Below are 23,500 nucleotides of genomic sequence, written 5' to 3' on the forward strand. Positions count from 1 at the left end.
GAAACAGTCATGTTGATATTATTTAGATTAATGTGCCCCAAATATAAGGGGGACTTTTAAAAAAAATGAATTCTCCTTATTTCATCAAGTTAAGTTTCTTTCTGAGGATTTTAAATAGAATTCTAGTCAGAGCATTTTACATAGGAGAAAATCAATACGTAGATTCTCAATGCCAATACAAAGCGCTCTGGTTAATGTTATGCAGATTGCCAGAATGCTATAATACTGACTAAGCCTTTACTTTCAAAACAAGTGTCCTCAGATTTGCTCTTGACTGCAACTTTTCCTACTGTTCATTCTCAGAGCTGCAACCCTCAGTATACGGCAATTTATATAAATGCTGCGAATTGCCATTTCTACATTTAAAAAACCAAGCACTTTTTTTACAGCTTACTCTGACGTTTTTATGTTGGCTTTTTTTTTCTCTTTGGCGGTAAGAATTTTGCTGGAACTGTTGAATGTCTATTTATGTACAATTATCTATTGTGTGTATACAAATTGAAGGAAAATTACAAATACCCTCTCCGGGTTAGAAAAATGGCCCTCTGATGGTGTACGTGAGTGGATATTTGCTGTGTAACCTTGCAGGCACGTACGGGAAATTTACCAACCTACCTTCCCCTTGTACACAGACGCTTACATAAAAAGCCATTTCTTTTCCATTTTGAGTAGTGACAAGGGAAAATAATAGCCATTCATGTGCACACGTACACTTTTTCAGTGTTACAATTTTTAGGTATTATCAATTATTTCCCTATTCTGAAAGATCTAAAAGCACGATCGTAAAATGCTACATGATAATAATAGTTACAATTCCAAGTAACCACAGTGCACCAGCCAAGCTCTGTTTCTCCCCATTCACTCATTCGTGTCTTCAGCTGGCAAATTTCCCTGGCCATGTGGTCTGTGCCGAGCAGTGTACCAGGCTTGGAGGACACCGTGGAAAATAGGCAGATATATCCCCTGAACTTCAGCTTTCTTTTTTGTCCGGGAGACCAATAGTGATGATGTAGATTAATACATGACCAAGGTCTTCGGGAATCTAAGCATTTGAAGGAAATAAAGGAAGGGATTTGAGGGGGTGGGCTACAAAGTCCTCTTTGAAGACGCAACCTTGGAGCTGAGCACTAAGGAAGACAAGGGGCTTGCAAGACACAGAGGGAGCCTCGGGGAGAGCCCACCAGGCCTCAGGACGGCAAGGGGATAGCCTCCCGGGACAGAAATGTCTCTCTGAATCATTCAGAGGTCCGTGTGGCTGGAGCCGAATGAAGAGAGGAAGCACAGTTTGAGGGGAAGCCGGGAAGATGGGCAGGGGCCAAATCACCAAGACCTTGGAGGACACTGGAAGAGGCTAGATTTTATTCTCAGTACGGAAGGATGCCACTGAATGGGTTTCAGTAGAGGTTGGATAATCAGATTTATAGTTTTAACACATCACTTGATGTGAGTGAGTTCTATCAGCCCCCACACCTTATCCCTCAAAGGATACTCGACCATAAACAGTTCACCAAAGAGGAGAAGTATCACGTAGGTAACAAGTTGCCCAAGCCCAGGGTGGGCCTTTACCATCCTCAGTCCCTGAGCTGGGTCTTACTTCTCACGGGCCCTAAGAGCACGTTTGACCCGCTTCCTTAAAACACCTCCCACCCCATTCTCACTTCTAACATGCTTCTTGTCAGTGACCTACTATATGAACCAAAGGACCATGTTTATTGTCCTGTGCTCTTGCGGGACAATTTTAATTACCCGTCCATCGCTACGCATTGTAGTATGGATTCTCTTTGCAATGTGTTCACTTCACCCGCTTGGGCTTTGCTTCCCTCGACCAATAGCTCTTGTCCTTGCTCATTTGCAACTACGTCAAGTCTGCAACTCAGTGCTGACTCCAGGCCCCTCTCTGCCCCCCCACCCAGGGCTGCACAGCACCTGCTCCATGTGGGGCACAAGCCCAGGCGCTGAGAGCACCAACATGAGTGCGGATCCAAGTGAAGTATGTCACGATACTTGAAAAGCTGGAAGACTGTATTCTAAAGTTAGCTGCTTCTTACAGAACAGAATCAAAAATAGAAACATCCCGTTAACATTGACTCCACCTATGAAACTGAGTCCTGGGATTAGCAATGTTCCTCTGAATGACTAGGATCCAGCTTGAATATACTATATACCTCGTAATCCGGCATTTGAATCATCATGACTCTGGGCCTGAATAAAATTGACATCTACCAAAGCTAAAAACATTCAGTAGTAGTAAATAAATATTCTAACCTCCAGAATGACAACGCTGATGCATTCTCACAAGACACAGAAGCTTAACACAATCATAACACAAATACAAATGGCATCTTGCTATCGAGAGGCTTCTGTGTGTCACACACAGCACCAGCATTTTCCATGTGTTCCTACTCATCATTGTCCTCACAACCTACAAAATAAGATTTAGTCCGTTTCCTAGATGGCCTCTAGGCAGAGGGATTAAACGATCGTCCCGCAGAAAGGAGAGCCCGGCGGGGCAGACAGTCCTCAATGGCTTCACTGTCTTGATCGAACACTTGTAGGCTTTTTCTGCCCTGAGTGATTGTCAAATATGTGTACCCCTAGAATGACAACCTCTTATCATACCCCAAAATTCTGTATGCCAGCTCTTCTGTATTAGACAGCTAAGGGGAAAGCTGCACTGACTTAACTGAGGGTGGGGTGGTAGGAGAAGGTATAGACGGCTGCCGACTCCCACCCCCGCCCCCTAACCCACATCCCAGGGGCTGGCCAGAGACCCTCAGGGGAATCCAGGGCCTACAGAGTTTGGGAAGCATCCCTCTGTCTCAGGCTTTTCCAGCTGTCCATGCACTGGCTTCACCTGGTCCCGTGGACCAGGGACGGACCCAGCCAGGGGTGACCTTGCCAGGCGAGCACCCTGGGACTGAAGGCATGGACGGGAGCACAGTGTTGCGAAAATGACACCGGTCAGACCCTGGAATAATTTATTCCGTTTTGGGCTCTATAATTTAAAGGGGGGAGGGGGGAACTGAAGACATTTCAGAAGAAAAGGTTACAAAGGTGACTGAAAGGTAAAGGGGCAGAAGGCAGTAGCCGAGAAGAGAGAATCTGAGATCCCAAAGCCTGAAAAACAAAGACGCAGGCGTGTCCAAGCCCATGACGGGCATTACACCCAGGACTGTGATTACCCATGCCCCCATTTTCTGTCATTCTGGAACAGGAAAAAGATGTCATTTCAAACTGGAGGAATTTGATCTGTACAAGGCATCATTACACTCTTGAACTGGCTGGGTACATAATTTCTTACCCTAGAGCAATTTACAAGCAGGAAGCTGAGGTTTATAAATAAGGATTGGGAAGATCTCTAAGGCATAGGGCATCAAGGAAAATCTATTCAGGGGTCTTTAAAGTGCCACCGACATCACACCTAGAGGGGGCGTGATCCTCAGAGCAGCAAAGTCCACAAGCCCTCGGGGCAAGGAGATCTGAGCTCACATTCCAGGCTTTCCACTTCCTACCTTCGTCCAAGTTACTCAGCTGCTTCTCAGTGTACTCATCTGTTAAATGGAGCAGACAGACAGCAGGACCTACCTCACAGGGCTTCCCTGTTTATATAGAAGCCCTGTATAAACTCCATGATGCACGAGCCTGAACACAGGAGGCACTTAATAAATACCAGCTTTTTATTATTATTATTATTATTATTGTCAATTTTATTTTTCATATATTGGCAGGTGTGCAGAGTTTGTGTGTGATAGAAAACTTAGCTGGCTCATAACTTCAAATTATGAGCAGACTGCTTTGACATAAAAGAATTTTAATTTTTTTTAGAGAGAGAGAGAGACAGAGTGTGAGTGGGGAGAGGGGCAGAGAGAGAGGGAGACACAGAATCTGAAGCAGGCTCCAGGCTCTGAGGTGTCAGCACAGAGCACGACGCGGGGCTCCAAGTCACAAACTGTGAGATCATGACCTGAGTCGAAGTCGGGCACTTAACCGACTGAACCACCCAGGCGCCCCTACATAAAGGAATTTTAAAAGTGCCATTAAAATAAGAAAAACTCAGCTTCATGGAGATATCCTTTTATAAAGATAAGAAATGATGGAGATGTTTTAAAAGCCCATCTATACAGCTTTCCTAATTGGAATGGTCTTTATGACCCGTTAGTCAGGGGAGACTAAGAATAGTTCGAGAACCAAGAATATATACCATTATGAAGGCTAGGGCGCCGTGGTTTGAACGTGCCATTTAAGGTCATTTTGGGTTGGGCCATTAAGTAAAGCTTAAGGATATATAGACTTTCCATAGACTCAGGAATTCCTAGACCCGGATCTAAATTATTATGTTGAAAATAATGTATAACTTTAAAGCAATTGGAACTAGTTTCATTTTACTACCCAGACCAGAATTTATATTCCCAAAATGAGTGTTGCATTCAAAGTAGTCACTATGGGAGGCTATGAACTTACTTTATGATTGCTCCCAGAATGCAGAAGATTTTTGGAACTCGTCTCTCAGAACTGCGGTCAAGAAAAGTTTACGAGCCACGTTAGAAAATCAGTCGTGTTACATTGTTTTCACACCTCATTCTTTTCCCCAAACATCCCCAGATCCAGTGACGATTAGCTCTTTCCAAAAGTCTAATTTCACCATCAAAAGACAAAGAGTTGTCTGAGGATAGGTAAAACAGCGTCCCATAGGCTCTGAAGAGAATTCCAGTAGGGAAATTCCCAAATATTCCAAGCCAGAGCAGCACTGTTGGGATATGCACACAGCTTCTTAGAAACACCAGCCTGGAAGAAGACAGCATTTGAATGAATGAGTGCTGGTGTGTTGAATAACGTTAATATGAGTCGTGACTTGAAGCTCACACATCAGGTGGGAGATTTTGTTTCTACCTCGTACAGCGGACAATGGAAGCCTTTTATAAAAAAGTACCATGGAGGACAATATTGACTCGAATTAGGACAGCTGTCTGTTGCCATGACCAATGATAGTAAAGAGCCACAACACGTAGTTCCATAGAAGGATAATAAATTCATAAGAAATGAATTCTTGAAATAACTTCTAGAATTCATGCCATGGAGAGCTATTGAGACAAGTCCTGGATCTGACTTTGACAATGGGATGGATTCTTTTATGACTGTGAACATAAAATTTGCAGCTCTGTAAGCCCAGATCGTGATTTAAAGATAATAAAAGCTCATGCTTCAGGGTGTAAGTTAATCACCTGCAAGGACCAGGAAGAATTTGCCTTTCAAAAGTAACAGCGTACAATTGAGTTGGTGCATAAATTCTGTTTAATTTCCAGCGCATCAAGTATTGGTCAGCACTGAAAACAAGAATCGAATTAGACGGACTATTAATCTGATTTGGTTCAACAACTCCTATATTGTTGCTTCCACTGAGTTTTATGTCTTGTGTTTGTACTTTGCTATTTTAAATAACAATTGCTTTGTCAGTTTCCTGTTTTTATAGCACTAATCATCCCCAGAATGGGGACATTTATACACTATGCAGTATTATCGGCTTTATAGAAAATAAATGGGATTGAAACTATCTCAGAAATCAACAACGTGGTTAATAAGAAGTATCTTGAGGTTTATCGAGTTGTATCCCTTGTGGAGGATTCTACTGAAAAGACCCAAAAGGTCTCTTGTCTCACATACATGCACACGCGCACACAAACACACACACACACACACACACACACACTCATTTCGCTGATGGAAAACATCTTTCAGAATCAGTAGTCTAAAAGCAAACAGGGAATAGAACTCACTCAGAAATGAATAGCAAAAACACATTCCTCTCATGAAAATGTCAGATTCAAGGGTAGAGTTTCAGTTGTGTATACAGTGGTAAAATCACATTTGCCAGGTGACCTACCCAAAGCACATACTGCTAAAGAAAAGTGGTTAGTGTGTTTGAAAATGGAAACAAATTTAAATTATTTAGTTTGCCTGGGGAAAACAGTGCTGATTTATGAGTGGTAGGTATAGAGTCTTTATAGACAATCTAAGTGATTTGCAGAAGTGTAGCCTTGCTTTCTTAGTTTAATTAGAAGAAAATGACAGAGTAGATTAAATTTATGATTTCTTCATATTCCCATTTAATCAGATTGTGAATTCGTGGCACTTTGCTCTGGAAAATGAACTTATTCTACCTATCTTCCAAAGCAATAAAATAGCTCTGTAATTAATAGACAGTTTGTTGTATTCGTCTGAATAAGAATTAATCAGAGGGGAAGGGGCCCCCGGGTGGCTCTGTTGGTTGAGTGTCCAGTACTTGATTTCAGCTCAGGTCGTGATCTCATAGTTTGTGTAGTGGAGCCCCATATCGGGCTCCATGCAGACAGTACGGAGTCTGCTCTGGATTCTCTCTCCCTCACTCCCTGCCCCTCCCCTCCTCTCAAAATAAGTAAATATTTAAAAAGGAATCAGAAGTGAAGCTAGAAACAGATTTTTTCCTCATATGCGTGAGTGGACCTTTACATAAAGATACAAATTCTCAACATATAGGTGGAACGCAGGTAGCTTCCTTATGGCCCTCCATGCACCCCAGTGGGGAAGAAAGGACAGGGTACATAACCAAAGGACAGAAGATTATCTTTTCTCATCACTTCAAGAGGATACAGTTCATGCTGACAGCAGAGAAGAGAGTGGAAAAGACCTATCTGATATTCTGGAGGGTTTCAAAGATTTCAGATCTTTCCTCACCCTTTGGGAAGAGGAGCACCATATCTTGTCAGAAGCCTCAGCAAGCACAGCAGTGACAGCAGGAAGTATTGCTCAAGAAGTCATTCAACAAACATGTATGTGTTCTCTGTGTACTGCACTCTGCGAGATTTATGGGACACAGAGATCAACCTTCTACCATAGCAGAGATGCTTGTCTTGATGATGATGGACATTGTCATAAAGAGAGAATCCAGGGAGAGAGCCTCTCATGGATAAGCACATGGCTGGACCCTAGACACATTATCTATCTTGTCACATTCAACAATTTCAAAAGTAAAGGCAAAACGTGGAACTTCTCAAACTCCTTCCTCCCTCCATATTAAGAAGTATGTTTCAAGTATGTTAAAAAGTATGCTTCTAACTCATCCTTTTTGGAAATCTATCGAATTTATTTGCCTTTAGATTGTCCTTCTAGGGATGAGAAAAGTTAGTTCTATTTCAAAGTAAGTTTAGCATTACTGTTCTTTATACGCCTTAGTGTGGAGAAGATAAATGGCAAATAAATGGCTGGACAGACAAAAGAGTTTATTTAATTACCATGAAAAAATAGTCTTCACAAGGTTGGCAAAAAGTGTCTCAAATGAGGTTGGGCTCTATTTTTATATACGTAGATCTTCATCTCTGAATCTTTCTATCATCTCTCTGTATGGTGGACCACATGCTATTGTTCAAAAGGTTGGGGGCCAGCGCCTGTGTGGCTCAGTCGGTTAAGGGCCCGGCTCTTGATCTCAGTTCAGGTCACGATCTCACAGTTGGTGGGATCGACCCCCATGTTGGGCTTGCGCTGACAACGCAGAGCCTGCATGGGATCCTCTCTCTCCCTCTCTCTCTGTCCCGAGCCCCACTCCCAAAATAAATAACTAAATTTTTTAAGAAAAGGTGGAATCCAGGAGAATTTGGTTCATTGTTTATGTTGCTTTTGCTATTGAAGAAAAGCAGTACATTCCTTAGCTCTTCTAGGCTGTAATTAGAAAGCTACCAGCTCCCTAATTCCTTCAAGAGATTATATCACTGTCCTTAGCCTAGAATGTGAAATTCACGAGGCACATAGTATTCTGGGAAACAAACTGTGGATTCGTGTCACATACCTGGATTATGTAATTTAAGTATGCATTTTGAGGCAACAAAAATTGGTTGGAATCTCAGGCAAGAAATGGCTATTTACATTGAAATCTAGTTCTATTTGCCATTTTAAATATGGATGTGTAATTTATTAGTTCTTCTGACCCAGCGTTTTCCATTGAAGGCTGTTCTCATGAAACGACCCATTGAGAAAAGAAGGTCTCTGTGATTCTCAGTTGGAGATTCACAACATACATTGGCATTCTGAAGGCTCTGAGAAGGCACTCCATTCCCTTACACATTTGATCGTGGGAGCTTATTTTTTTATAAGACATTTGTTTTTCCTCAAATCCCCCCTAGTACTTGGAAACTGCATGTCTCAAGGGGCGAGGTGGGTTTTGTACCCAGAAAAGGCCCATGAAGCTGTCTCTGCCATTGCCTAAGCATGTTTACCCACTGGGATGATGCATTTCTATTCTACGCGTAGCCTAAGTTTATTTCTTGAAGTCTGTCCACTGTAACAAATGTATTTGCTTAATTACATGGTTGTAATTCCTAGAATGAGTGTATGATTGTGTCTGAGCAACAGGTCATATGCACCTGTGTGCATTTTGTTTCCCTGCACACACGTGCACAGACAAGTTCAGGCTACGTATCCATACGTAGAGCCTATCGCTCGATAATGAGGGGATTCTTGGCTACAGAAATAAAAATGAAAACGTTTTACAGTACATAGATGTCATAGTTTTGATACAGTGGGAAATGCGAGTGCTTCGTCTTCTATTTAAATTAAAAATGTCCATAAAACAAGAAATAAAGATGCACTCACATGTATTAAATTTTATAGACACCTTTCATGTACAATAGTTCTCTTCCAGGGGGAAGTTGATGCACTATGTGACTAAGTATGAAATTAGCCCTTCTACAAGTAGGCTAAGGAAGAAGCAGTGAAACACAATGAAACCACTTCCCCAGGTGACTTAACCACACAAACACATAATAAACGCATAATCTTCTTGCCATATATGAAGTGATTTTTGAGGCATATCACTACAGTCCATGTAATTCTGATGCAGAACTAGTCACTGTTTACACAGCCTGAATTAACCCAGCTGACCTTTTCCTTGAATTATTCACCACTCTGCACATCAACAATAAGAATTTTTAAGCAGAAGTGAAAAACAAAAAAATCTACCCCTAAGTTGGTTTTTTTTTTAACTGAAAATGCCCTTTAGGTACTGCATTTCACAACACTTTCACCTAAAGGTGCCCCTTGAAAACTTTTGTGAACAATTTTTAACATTTTACGTATTAACACCGAAGACAAGAAGTCTAAAAGTCTATTTCCTATTTCATAAGGTGGCTTCGATACGAACATAGAAACACTATTATGAGAGGATTCTTGGAGGGGCTCGAATTCTTTGGGGGCACCTTCCTGTACATGCTACATGGAGAATTCTGAGCCTCCCAGGACCCCAGGTTTCCATGGGTTGGTGTATTTTCACAGGTGTCAATTGCGTCCTTTCTCTGGAGTGAGCATGTGGCACCAGTCATTCGTTCGCCCCACCTTCCATCCTTGAGTCTGCATACATACGCAGCGTGGTTCTTATTGTGGTTTTCACTTAATTCTCCTACATTAATTGGGAAAAATGAGTTGCGTTGCGAGCAGTGTTATAGGCTGACTTGTGAAATGAAACTCCCACATAGCATTTCGTGTCATCCTGCGTGGCGACCAGTGTCCCTAACGTGCGGGCCCATTGATGGTGCTGCATGAAGTGGGATTCAGAAAGACCCTGCCTCGCTGACACTAACAACTCATTTGACCCATACATGGAATAAGCATGATCTCAAGGTTGCAGACTAAGTATATTTGCATCGTCAACACACCGTTTTGACAAAACAACTCGTTTCTCCCGGACATGGTGGCATTTTTCTTCCCCACCTGGTTTTACTTTTCCCCGTTTGTTTTAACAGCCTTGTCTATGGCCTGAACATGCCCGATCTCGTCTGTTTTATCACCCTCTTCCTCTCAGCAAAAGTAGGAAGTAGGTTTGTCCCCAAGAAGAAACACTTCAGGGTTAATTCTTGATTCTTCTCAGCTCCCACAGATAGGTCTGGTTTTTAAGTCAATGAAAAGATTATTAGGGAATGGCCTTATGAAGGTACTAAAAAATTAGGGCAAAATTATATTAATTTATGATGGAGTCCAAAATTTCTAAGAGAGATTATTTTTATCCAGTTCATTAAGGGGGACAATTCATCACAAACTTCTTTTAAAAATCAAGATGAGCTCTCTGGTTACTTAGAAGCTATATTACTGTGGTTTTATGTGACTTCAGAACGGTATTTCAGAACTCCTTGTCCCATATGCGTTTCTATCAATCAGCTTTGTTTTCTTTGTGCAAATATCTAGGCCAAGGCTTCTTGAGAATATAAAAGGGAAAAATAAAAAATGAAACATACAACCAATAGAAGAAGTCCAGAACTGAATTACTTTCCAAGTGAGCTCTACTTGTATTTTCTATCAGGGCACTAATGACATCCATCTGACCCCTCATGTTTCTCGTTGTTTGCCTGATGAGAAAAGTCACCAAGTTAGAACTTGCATTTAGGCATAGGAAAAAAAATGTCATTGGAGATTGGTTTAGATTCCACAAAGAGGAAGATTAAGCTCAGTCTTGCATAAGTTGCATTACAAATTGGATTCAGAGTCAAGAATAGTAGCAGGTGTTGGGCCTGGGTGGCTCAGTCCGTTGAGCGTCCAACTTTGGCTCAGGGCATGATCTCACAGTGTGTGAGTTCGAGCCCCACCCAGAACTCACTGCTGTCAGCACAGAGCCCACTTTGGATCCTCTGTCCCCCTCTCTCTACCCCCGCCCTCCTTGCGCATGCTCTCTCTCTCAAAATAAACATTAAAAAAATTTTTTTAAAGAATAGTAACAGGTGTTGATTCGCGTGGAAGTTCCCGAGCGCACTCACAGAGGATCTTGCTAATAGAAACCAGCCCCCCATGTGTCCGTCTCTGAACTCTGCTCTCTTGTCTCTTTCCACAGAGCTACAGTGAACCTGTTGACGTTAAGACATCTCAGCCTCCTCAGTTGATCAACTCAAAGCCGTCGGTGTTCCATGGGCCCAGCCAGGCCCACTCAGCTCTGTACCTAAGTTCCCACTACCACCAACAACCAGGAATGAATCCTCACCTAACTGCTATGCATCCCAGTCTCCCGAGGAGCATAGCCCCCAAGCCGAGTAACCAAATGCCAGTGACTGTCTCTATAGCAAACATGGCCGTGTCCCCCCCACCTCCCCTCCAGATCAGTCCACCTCTTCACCAGCATCTCAACATGCAGCAGCCCCTTGGGAACCAGCTCCCCATGCAGGTCCAGTCTGCCTTACATTCACCGACCATGCAGCAGGTAGGCGCTTGCACCCTGGACTCACCTTGTTCAGAAGTGCTGGGGGCTGGGGGCTGTCCATCCGGCAAAAGGGATGGGGAACATGTGTGTTCTGTTCTGTTGAGTGGAGAGAAAATGGAACATATTCGACAAATATCTGGTTCCTGAAAAATATAAGTTACAGGAGGTGAGTTTAGGCAGCATTATATGATCACAACGATGGATCACTGCTTCCTTTCATAATCACCCTGCCGGCTTCTTACCTCACGTCTAGAAATCACATTTTGAATCACATGCCTTGTTTTCTGCTCCTTGACATTTATAATTTTGAGATGCCAGTTACTATTACAGGTCTCTTTGGGATGGAGGATTCTACCTTTTAAAAAAAATTGTTTGTGGGGCTCCTTGGTGGCTCAAGTCAGTTAAGCGTCCGACTTTGGCTCAGGTCATGATCTCACAGTTTGTGGCTTCGAGCCCCGCGTTGGGCCCTATGCTGACAGCTCAGAGCCTGGAGCCTGCTTCAGATTCTGTGTCTCCCTCTCTCTCTGACCTTCCCCTGCTCATTCTCTCTCTCTCTCTCTCTCTCTCTCAGAAATAAATAAAACATTAAAAAATTGTTTTAAAAATTGTTTGGGAAGTTTTGATGGGTATGCCCATTGAGGCCAATGAATAATGCAAAATGAAATCAGACCCATCGTTTTTTGATGTTCGGAAATATCAAGTTGGTACAACCTTAAAAGTACCAAGAAATGAACATTTTAACCAGTGTTTTCTTTAAAAATGGGTGTAAGGCTTCTGCATAAACTAGAAGACACAGGAAGTTTGGAAGCCTCTCGCCTGTATCCCAGTAATTGAAACCATTTGTGTGCAATCCTAGCTTACCTTTTCTTTGAAATCAAGTTTTCCTCTAGGGTTTGGTTTCCTTTAGGTTTCCTCTAGGATAAAATTTTAAGATGAGAGTCAAATGGTACAAATGAAACTAAACAGAAAGCATTCGAGAATCCTGAAAACTTGCTTTGAAAAATAGATCAAGGTAAAAACTACAAATCACATCAGATTCATCTAGCACTTTTATAAGCCAACGACTGTTGTTTCCAGAGAAATAATGAATTATGTGAACACAGACTTCCTATAGAATTGATATTGGAAATTAATATCTTTAGAATTGATTCCTCTGTGGAATTTGAATCTACAGTTGAGCCAGGGTGGGGTGGGGAAGAAGCAGAAAGAAAAATCAAATATATATCACCCCAGATTATATATCTGGATTTCTGAGAGCTGACAATAGCAAATCTTAATATATTACATTATCTTACCTTTAATTTCACAAAATTTATAGTGCAGGAACTAGCATCGTCTTCATTTTATAAGCAAGGAAACTCCAGCTTGGCAGAGTTACGTAATATTCCCATAATGATGGTGCTAGAATTCAAACCCAGTTCTGTTCAGAAATCACAGCCTGGATTCTTAAATACTCAGCCTGCTGCCTCTCACTCTTAATCATTCTTTTTTTCTTCTTTTTTTTTTTCTTTTTTTTTTTTCAATTTATTTTTGAGAGAGAGAGAGAGAGAGAGCGAGCAGGAGCAGGGGAGGGATAGAGAGAGGGGGGATCAGAGATCCGAAGCGGGCTCTGTCCTGACAGCAGAAAGCCCGATGCAGGGCTTGAACTCACAAACTGTGAGATCATGACCTGAGCCGGAGTCATAAGCTCAAGCGACTGGGCCACCCAGGTGCCCCTCACTCTAAATCATTCTTATAGACTATTACCAGTTTTGTATTAGAAAGCCTGTGTCTCCTAGGAATTTGGAGAGTCTTTAAATTCTAGTTCGGTCTAAGATTAAAATGACTATAGAGAGCAAATGGACTCATCTCTTTACTGAGGTCTTTCCTGGTCCCTAAGCCAAATGTATGGAGAAAGCTCTGATGTCTTATTAATCCTTACTTAACCATCTAGTTGTTGATTCACTAGGGAAGAAGACAGGAAAAGCCAACTTCTAGTATCATACCTTGTCCATAGCGGTGTCTGTGACTGGCAAGTGACATTCATAGGGTCAGATTTCCATTCTTTCTATCCGCCACCACTCACAATAAAAGGGACACTCTTGGGTGCGTTGTAATGAACCAGCAGTGTTTGCATAAAGAATGAATAGTTTGAGGAACACAACCTTGCGTCCTTGGGTTGACTCCTGCCAAAGGTGCTCCCCGGCTGAGGGCCCACGTTCTGCTCATGACGCTCTAGCACAGGTCTGTTTCTTCTCAGAGAAAAACAATAGAGAAAGCACAGTCCCCTCCACCAAGTTGAGGGCTAAGCTCTGTCCAGAGAGGACACCTTTTTTTCTCATTTACCCGCTCAGTGATCGTTCCTTTTTCTGTTTACACAAACACCTTGGATGAGCTAGCTGTGATCCTGAGTAGTTTTCAAACATTTCAGAATGACATAAGGCCACATGTGAAAACTCAGGAGCTTTGTCTTTCTATATAGGATCGGACCTGAATAGGAAAAAATAGAACAGATTACTTTGGACACGCTATTCATCAATCTTTAAGTCAGTTCTATTAGTGTATCTCAAAAACTGTTCTTACTGAGATGGTAAGACCTGATTTCAATTTACATTCATAATAGAAGACAAAATGGCATGAACCCAAAATGGAGAGTAAATAGCTAAAAGACGACAGTGGCTGAGATCCCTTTTAGCAATGACTCGCTCATGGTAGGTGAAATAAAGCAATTGTTGAATGGGCAAATGAACAAAGGAGCAATTTAAAAAATGAGTAACGGAAGGGTTTAAATATTAGAAGAAAGTACAGGTTAGTGTGTAGAATCTCAGTTCTTTGGAAGCTTTATTTCATTTATTCAAAAAAAAGATTAATTGAACCCCTAACCCGTGCCAGGCACTGTCTAGGCTTTGGAAATCGAATGATAAGTGAGGACAGGTAGTGAGGCCTCTGTCCCCATGCAGCTGACATCAGAGTTGGGGGTGGCTGTGGTGCCGTGGTGATAATAAGATAAACAGAAAAATTGGGAAGATCCTGTGGGGAGAGAAAAACTGAACTGGAATTCAGGCGGCAGCGTGTGTGGACAAATAGCAGAGCCGTCAGCTGGAATGGGTAAGGACGGCCCCTGTCCAGGGCCCGCACAGACACACGAAGGCTGAGAAGAAGAAGCAGCCTTTCTGAATCAGACAGTGGCAAGTGTCGGTGAGAAAACCAGCAGAGGGCAGATCAGGGAAAGGAGGCTCAGAGCCTCTGGCTGGATGGACCCGCCTGAGGAGGAGCGTGTCTGGTCCAGGACACAGGAAGGAGGCCAGTGGGGAGCACGGTGACTTAGGGAGAGCCGTGGGGTGGGTGAGTTCAGAGTCACAGGCAGGTAAATGGAATAGGATCTTCGGGTGAAGGAGACGAGCAGCCCCAACCACTTGACAATCCTAAAATCAGCACCAACAAGGATGTTACCCTTGATGTCACTCAATCGATTACAATCACAACAGTCTATCGAGGCCAGGGTTCAAGTTCGCGAAGCTGGTCTTTAGCCTGCACTTGTAGAACCAGGTTGTGGATGAAATTCGACTGATTCAAATCACCAGCCAAACCACCTTTATCCTGAAGATATTTGCTTCCTGGGTGTCGAGGCCATGCTCACATACTCAAACATGAAGAAAAAAAAAAAGAAAAAGAGAGAAAGAGAAAGCAAGTTAATGGCTACCATACTTTTAATATAATCTCATATTTCAGTATTACTTTCTCTATTTTTAATATCCTTCTGAAAATGAATATATCCTACAAAAACAATCGTAGAGCCCACCAGGAAAAATAGTTTCTTTTTTTTTCTAGAATAACATCTTATACACCAAGCCCATGGACCTGCTTTTTTTCCTTTTTTTTTTTTTTTTTCCTGTTCACTGTATTGTCGAATGAGGTCACGAGAAAAAAAATCATTAATATCTGTCAACTTCCTTTATAACCTTAAGAAAAAAATCTTTGTATGATATCACACAGACAGATTTTCAATTTCCTCGTGTAATAAACAGCTGCTTTAGGATTTGGGTGTAATTTAAAGGTTTAAAAAACTCACATTGAGATTGATGAATAAATCAGTTGTGAAGACAAAAACATTGATGCCTGTTGAAAATACCTCTCCAGACAGGCAGGAAATGAAATTAGTTCCCAGTAAAATGTGGCTGTGAGGATCACTGTTCGGTTGTGATACAGGCTTTTTAGGACTTGCTTTGGGGGCAAATCAAAACCACTAGGGCTACAGAAATCTAATTAAAGAGCAAATGTCCCTTCTGACATCAAATCAATCTTTATCACGTTTTCTATTTTTATTTCAATCTGGCACCAGAAAATGAAATTTAAAATTCCAGGCATGCTACAAAACACTTGGTGATTTTTCTCTTGAGCATTAAAATGCAGAATATTCAGCCTTGTTTAATTCGACCGCTAAGCAAACATTTTCCAAAAATGTATATCATCATTGTTGTTTCATATTTACATCAATAGGGAAAACATACTTAGCTCTAGGTTCAACCTCAGCATGTCTTTATAGAGTGTTCAAAGGAATGTTTCATTTCCCAAATCGAGAGCAAGTTAAATAATGGTACTTCAGACTCTGACTGTATTCTTCTTGATCCTTGGTTGTTTTGAGATTACTGATCTTCTTAAATTGAGGCATTGAAGTTGGCCGACCTAGAAATCTTTGAACGTCGTAGATAACACATACTTAGGGCTTTATGAACTGAAGTTACCCATTTAATCTTAAACTAATAGCCCAAAGAGTAATGTTCTCCTGATATTCTCTCACTCAACCTTGAGGAACCATTCTCATTGGATGGGGTAAAGGTAGGGGTGGATTCTGTTGTTGATCGTGTAGGCTTAGGTGGAAGGGAGTTGGCTTGTTTCTGTTTTTTGCTCTCTCCTTATGTTTCCATGCCTTCAACTAACTCAAGATGTATTCAATCACTCTTTTTTTGACACCTGTTTACTTTTAGGTTATGTTTTGTCGATTGTGCAAAAATCCAGTATGGAGAACTTTACATTAAAATGATAGGAAAGCCACTGGCATTTACGCATTTATATACCCCTGTGCCTTCCCAATGGTGGTCTGTGTTAAAGTTTATCTATTGGCGGGGCGCCTGGGTGGCTCAAGTCAGTTAAGCATCGGACTTCAGCTCAGGTCATGATCTCACGGTTCGTGGGTTCGAGCCCCGTGTCGGGCTCTGTGCTGACAGCTCAGAGCCTGGAGCCTGTCTTCGGATTCTGTGTCTCCCTCTCTCTCTGACCCTCCCCTGCTCACGCTGTCTCTATCTCTCTCTCAAAAATAAATAAAACATTTAAAAAATAATAAAGTTTATTTACTGGAAAAGACGATTTGTTGAGCCACTGCTATAGACCAGGCCCTGAGAATATCAAGTAAGCAGTATAAACACCCTCCGATCTCAAGTGCCCATAGGCAGAGCCCTTATGAGAGCGCTAAAATGGAAGTCCATACAAGCCTCCTCTCTCTAGAGGGTTTGTCCAGTATCATACTAGACGCTAAGGAAATAAGTCAAGAAAGCCGGACGCTCACCCCCAGAAAGACACAATTATCTGACCACAATGCAACGAATACATTTAATCAAAGCCAATGGGATTCCTTGTGTGAGAGATCTAGCAAGGTCTGGACCAAGAAAGGAAAAAAGCCTGGAAAGGACTGGGGAACCAAACACCCAGTTGTGCCTCTTACTTTTCACCTTCCTACTTTGGAAAATGTGTATAGTTTGAGCTGCAGGTGGCATCCACGCAAACCTACTTATTTTCCACAAACCAGTTGTTAGATGCGAAAATATTCTGTTCCTTTTAGTCTGTGTGAGGTTGAGTAGTCCGGCTGGCTGAATTCTCTGCTTTTTAAGGATGTGTCTCTCATCATGTAAAGGATTGTCTTTCATCTGGGGCCGTGGTGGGACTTAGTGTGGACATTGGCTTGAGGTCTCTATCACTGGAATGGAAAATAAGTTATTATCTTAAAGCCAAAATGGAGAATTGAAGATATTTGGTAATAGGTACTTTGAGTGTTTAGCCAAGACACTGAAACATGAATCAAAGTCTAAGGAAATATCCTTCGTTAAAAATCGATCCTCTGATCATTCTGCTGAGTTAAAAAAAGAAAAAGTTAAAAACTCAATATTATGCCTTCCGAAGCTCCCTGCAAGTAAATAGGGAATGATTCATTTTTAAATCTCTTGGTTTTTCAGTGGTTAAAAGCCATGTATGATATCTTCAGCAGAAAGAGACAACCACAAGATTAATTAAGTTGCTTTTTTTGGTCATTTCCAGCAAAGCTTGCTTTGCTGCTCTTGAATTCACCAGATAAGCTAAAAATAAATCTTAGTGTATAATGCTCTTTGTTTACCAGATATAGCTATATACTTCAGAGAGTCTGTCCTTGAATTTGTAATAGCTTTGCAAGGATTAAAAGTCAACACTTCGCCATACCAGTGTATGAAAAAGAAGCTTCCCGAAGTCTGATTGTTATTTGCCAGTTAATAGACTTTTCAATTAAAAAATATTTGCTCGGTCTTACACTTTTCCTTCTCTGTGTTTTCCAGTGGCGAGTTGCTTTGAATCTCTTTCCTTACATCAGTCCAACAACTGTTAAAAAGCTTTGGTTGAAATTTTTTAGCTGAGAAAGAAGTACAAATAAAAGAAGAAGCAGATGGTCCCTTTGTGATTGAATGAAGAAAACGGGTTTTGAGAACAATATGTGAATAGGTGTAGTCTAATAAAACACTCAGCCACCTGCTGCCTGAATCCTTCAAAAGAGATTCTGTTGCATATTCTGGGAATTAACTATTAATGTAGCCGTGGGTTTGATAGAAAACATAAACTGAGGGGTTAGGTCCTCTTTGCTTTGTTTTGATTAAGTTGGCTTCTCCATATTTTAATTTGTTTCTCGATTCAATGTATCTGCTCAAGAGTATAATTAAAGGTTTCCTAGCACGTGGTTAAATGAAGGAAAGGTAAGAAGAATAGGGTTGGGGGCGCTTCTTTTCTACCTTTGTCTTAATTTTTCGGGGCCCCCTGCATACATTTGCCCTCGCAGACACCAGCAAGAAGGCACTAGTGTGTTTGCAAACAATGGATAAATATTTAGGGCTCTTTCTTCTCAAAACGGCACTTTGATCCTGATTTGTGGACTTGCTTTCCCTTTCAGGGATTTACTCTTCAACCCGACTATCAGACTATAATCAATCCTACATCCACAGCTGCACAAGTGGTCACCCAAGCAATGGAGTATGTGCGTTCTGGGTGCAGAAACCCTCCCGCCCAGCCGGTGGACTGGAATAACGACTACTGTAGTAGTGGGTAAGTGGCGGGCCATCGCCACCTGCTGGTGGCGGCCCTCATAGCGGGCTCGGCGTCCCCTGCGCTGTCTAGACGGCAAGATCCATCATTCTTCCTGCCTTCTAAAAGCTGGTCTGCAACGGTTCCATGTTGGTGGAAGCAGAAAACAGCCCCCCGTTTTGAAGCGACTCTGGCTGTTCCAAGCGTAAATGCCTTTGGGTCCCTGTTCCGTTTAACCGCGCACGTCCCCAGTGCCCGGCTCCATCCCTCGAGCTAGAACAAACGCAGATTCCCGCCCCCGCCCCCCGCCCCAGGGTCACCTTGGCACGTGTCTTCTAATAGGCCACCGTTTGTGTTTCTTCTCTCCACACAGGGGCATGCCGAGGGACAAAGCACTGTACCTTACCTGAAAGTTCAACACCTCTTCTTTCCACTGAGGAATTCAGGGAAGTCTTTTCACAGTGGATTGCCTTGTACACTCAAGGCAGTTCTCCATTTGATTAGAAAAATACAAGTTGCTAAGCACTTAGGACCGTTTGAGCTTGTGGGTCACCCACTCTGGAAGAAATAGTCATGCTTCTTTATTATTTTTTTAATCCCTTATGGACATTGTTTTTCTTCTTCCCTGAAGGAAATTCGGACCATTCAGATTTTATGTTGGTTTTTTGCTGTGAAGTGCTGAGCTATAGTATCTGCCTTAGCAACTGTAGATGTCTCGGATAAGAGTCCTGGATTTTCCATTGGTTTTCATAATGGGTGTTTATATGAAACTACGAAAGACTTTTTAAATGGCTTGATGTAGCAATCATAGCAAGTTTGTAAATAGCATCTATGTCACACTCTCCTAGAGTATAAAATGTGAATGTTTTTGTAGCTAAATTGTAATTTGAAACTGGCTCCTTCCAGTTTATTGATTTCACAATAGGGGTTAAATTGGCAAACATTCATATTTTTACTTCATTTTTAAAACAACTGACTAATAGTTCTATATTTTCAAAATATTTGAAGAAGAAGAAAAAAAAGTATTCCCAAATGATTTTAATTTAAAAACAAATTGGCTTTGTCTCATTGACCAGACAAAAAGAAGCGAGTGTTAAGGGAAGCGCAAACACATTTATTTTGTACTGCGGAAAAATTGCTTTTTTTGTATCACTTTTTGTGTAATGGTTGGTAAATGTCATTTAAGTCCTTTTATGTATAAAACTGCCAAATGCTTACCTGGTATTTTATTAGATGCAGAAACAGATTGGAAACAGCTAAATTATAACCTTTACATATGGCTCTGTATTATTGTTTCTTCATACTGTGTCTGTATTTAATCTTTTTTTATGGAACCTGTTGCGCCTATTTATGAAATAATAAATATAGGTGTTTGTAAGTAAATTTGTTAGTATTCGAAAGAGGTTTCTTTGATGTTTTAACTTTTGCTGGCAAAAAAAAAATTCACGCTTGGTGTGAATACTTTATTATTTAGTTTTTACAGTGACATGAATAAAGGCAAACCTACTTTTCATTTTAGCAGCCAATTCAAGTAATCAGTCCTTATTTCTACATTTCTTTGGTGGATGCAAACAAAAAACTGATATTTAAGAACTTTCTTTTTTCGTACAGTGAAATTGCCCTAAAAGTCACACATGCTCCAAGACAAAACAGATGGGGTCTCTATCTGAAAAGGGTTGCTTCTTGGTTCTCAGCTGGTTTGAGTCAATTCCGTAAACTCCCCGCNTCACACTGCATGCTTTTCACAAAATCCAGAAAACATTTAGGAATTAAAGCAGGGAAGGAGGAAGCATGCTGTCAGGACTATGTCTACAAGTGAAAGGTGAGTAACCAGAAAGCAAAATGAAAAGGAAAGCATTGAAAGCTATCGCTAGAAATTGAGACGCTTGCTGTCTCTGGTGCTTCCACCAGCGACTTCTGTTTGGGGAATTCCAAGAGAATTCTGAGGGTACCAGAGATTTGCTAGGAAACCAAAAACATTGAGAATCTGGCTGAAGGGTGGCATAGCTTTTGCATCAGAAAGAGCGGGCCAGTGACTCTTTGACAGGGCATTGCGTTAAGGAAGCGAGTCTGGCTGGCAATCAAGATGGCTGGTGTCTCTTTCATGGAATGTGTGAAATAAACTTAGCAACTTTAACTACATACAAGTAGATGCATTGTGTAGCCCGGTCAGAATTCAAAAGACAAAAGGTATGCTTGCTTTGGAATGATTTTAGGCATTGTACAACCTTGAATCACTTGAGCATGTAATAACTAATAAATAATGCAGATCCAATGTGATTATTAAAATGACTGTAGCTGAGAGCTCTAATTTTCCTGTCTTGAAACTGTATAAGAACTCATGTGATTAAGTTCACAGTTTATTGTTTGTCTGTTTAGTATTTTAGAAATATACCAGCACTACTAATTACCTAATGTCTTTTATTTATTATGTTATGATAAAGTAAAATTTTCACTCGCATTAAGCCTAAACTGAGAAGGTAATTACCAGGATGAGAACAATCACCTTTTAACGTCGTCAGGCAGTGTGTACAGGGAAGTATGATGTTGTTTACAGCCTTTCTAGAGCAGATGTGCAACCAGGGTGGAGAGAGTGTTAAAACTCGATACAAAAAAAAAGTAAAAAATGTAAATAAAAGAAAATACATCGTAAATAAAAAGTATTACCATGCGTCACCATATTCTATTTGGATACCCATCAGCCTCTGAAGGACACCTAGTCAGATGACAAATCCCAAGAAAATTTTGTGGCAGGAGTGATGAAGCATAGTAGGGATTCATGCTTGCCAGAGCCACAGATGTTCTTTCCAGAAGCAATGAGGATGCCCTCTCATCCACCTGAGCTCTCTTACTATCAGGTGCTGCTTGACCTCTCAGGGGGCCTGGGTGGCTCAGTCGGTTACGCAGCTGAGCATCCGACTTCAGCTCAGGTCATGATGATCTTGCGGTTCGTGAGTTCGAGCCCTGCATCCGGCCCTATGCTGTCAGCGCAGAGCGAGCTTCGGATCCTCTGTCCCCCTCTCTGTCCCTTCCACGCTCATGTGCTTTTGCTCGCTCTCTCTCAAAAATAAATAAACTTTAAGAAGTGAAAAGAAAAAGAAACCTCCACGTCTAAGGAAGCCAGCGTCCGGCCTGGGCACGACATCTTGTAGCTTGTGACTCAAAGGAACGGCGATGGCGCACACGGAGCTCCCCACCGTGGTGCTTTGCAGGATTCCTAGACCTCGAAAACAGTCTTTCTGGGAAATTCAGCGATACTACTGAACTTGTAGTATCTTTACCAAAATACCAAAAGTCAACATTGTAACTAATTAGAAAAATATAAAGTGCCCCAGTGCTTAGGAGAGGGTTAAACTGTGTCTGTAACAAACACAAGAAAGAATAATTCAAAATCCCAGTTCCCGTGTCCAGTGGACAGTGGAAAACTGGTCAAGTAATGACTTCAAAGTAGTGAACATGGCAAAGAATGAAAGTTTGTCTCTGTGACTGTTTTCACCTGTCACTTAAAGGGACCAAACGCAACGCGTCAGAAAAAGGGCGTGAGTGTTCCACGGACGGCCACGGCCACAGGACACAGCATGTCCTGGTTTGGGTTCATGACTAAGATTTTGTTTTAATTTACGAATTAAAAATTAAAAATAAGCACATGAACAGCCAGTTCCCTTTTTCCACCGATCTCTCGCCTTTTGCAAGAGAGTTGCCTTACTCATTCGAAGGGACAAATTGATTGGGTTGTATGAAATTGCCAATATTTGACCTTTTACCTATAAAAAATAGCAATTGCAAATGGTTCCCCCCAATACGTTTCAGAACTCAAGGTGATGGGGTTTGGGGTACAAAATTAGATACAATTTCACATGAAATTAGAAGTTCCTTACAAAGTCCTCGGGGGAAATACTCAAAGAAGCAATCACTTACATGTCTTTACAAGGTGGTCCACTTGAGATCAGTCACGGACAGCTACATTAAATTAAGGATATTTGAAATTACCAGATCCCAGTAAAGCCCAAGAAACATCCTTAAAGTTTTTGTTACACATAGATGGTCTCTTAATGTTTATTTGTGGACACTTTATTTATTTCATTCACATCTCTCGTTTTAAGGTTAACAGTAGAAACACAGAAATTCATTTCTCGCTGATGACTGAACTGAAATAAGGGCAAAGCAAGATACAGAATTCATATCATAATTTAACACCCAAATGCTTATTGTACCGAGTCACCTGATGGGTGAATTCGTGAGTCAGTCACCCCACAAATTTCTCCTTGTTTTCCTAATATAGAGTAATCTCCTAACTTCCAAAGCAACTTGGAAAGCTGTAGCACATAGTAGGTGCACAATAAAGGCAATGATATGTGGCAAGATCAGTGAAACATTGCAGATTATCCTCAACAGGAATTGTGTGATGTTTACTTGGTGATTTAAGAGCTCTTTAAATATAGAAGGGCACTAGATATTGCAGACAAGCATTAAGAGTGATGAAGAATGGAAAATTTTCATGAAGAAATCTAAGCTTACAGAAAGAAAGAATTTCAAAATGAGTTGTGCCTTTTTTTTTGGTCTACATTATTGAACAAGAGTTTCTAGTTACAAAAGTAAAACGTAGAAGACAGTAGTCACATTGAGAAAACCAAAAGCAAAGGAGAAAATGGGTGCTGGGCAGGGAGGAGTGTGGAGTGCAGGAGAGAAATTTCAGGAGACAAGTGTATGGAATGCTAAATTAAAACATTGATGAACAGTGTGCTGAATTTTCTTTTTCTGATTGCCAAGTGCTAGCATGGCTTGATGAAATAAAAAGAAGACCGTATGTCTTGGACTCTGCCTAAATTATGCCAGGATAAGAAGAACTGGTCCTAGCTTTTAGGACTCTCAAGAGAAGATTTGGAACCAGAGACCATCAAGGAATAGCCTTCTCCAACAAAAGTTTCCAGATCCTTACACAAGAGTTTGCTTGGAAAAGGAGCATGGGGGGGGGGGGGGGGGGGGGCCCGG

The 23,500-nt window shown here is 41.4% G+C and overlaps 1 protein-coding gene across 1 annotated transcript in view; it reads left to right on the forward strand.

Annotated features, from left to right (window-relative positions):
* The window catches only part of TOX (thymocyte selection associated high mobility group box), a 145,966-nt gene extending 125,730 nt beyond the window's left edge, over nucleotides 1–20,236 (forward strand). Inside the window, exons 6-8 of the mRNA XM_077751841.1 lie at nucleotides 10,847–11,209; nucleotides 18,378–18,529; nucleotides 18,882–20,236. Coding sequence (XP_077607967.1) covers nucleotides 10,847–11,209; nucleotides 18,378–18,529; nucleotides 18,882–18,918 — 552 coding nt within the window. The 3' untranslated portion in view covers nucleotides 18,919–20,236. The remainder of the gene's footprint in view (nucleotides 1–10,846; nucleotides 11,210–18,377; nucleotides 18,530–18,881) is intronic.
* Nucleotides 20,237–23,500: the final 3,264 nt, after the last annotated feature.

Source organism: Crocuta crocuta, unplaced genomic scaffold (genome assembly GCF_008692635.1).
Source record: "Crocuta crocuta isolate KB4526 unplaced genomic scaffold, BGI_CrCroc_1.0 scaffold20, whole genome shotgun sequence".
NCBI classification, from domain to species: Eukaryota; Metazoa; Chordata; class Mammalia; order Carnivora; family Hyaenidae; genus Crocuta; species Crocuta crocuta.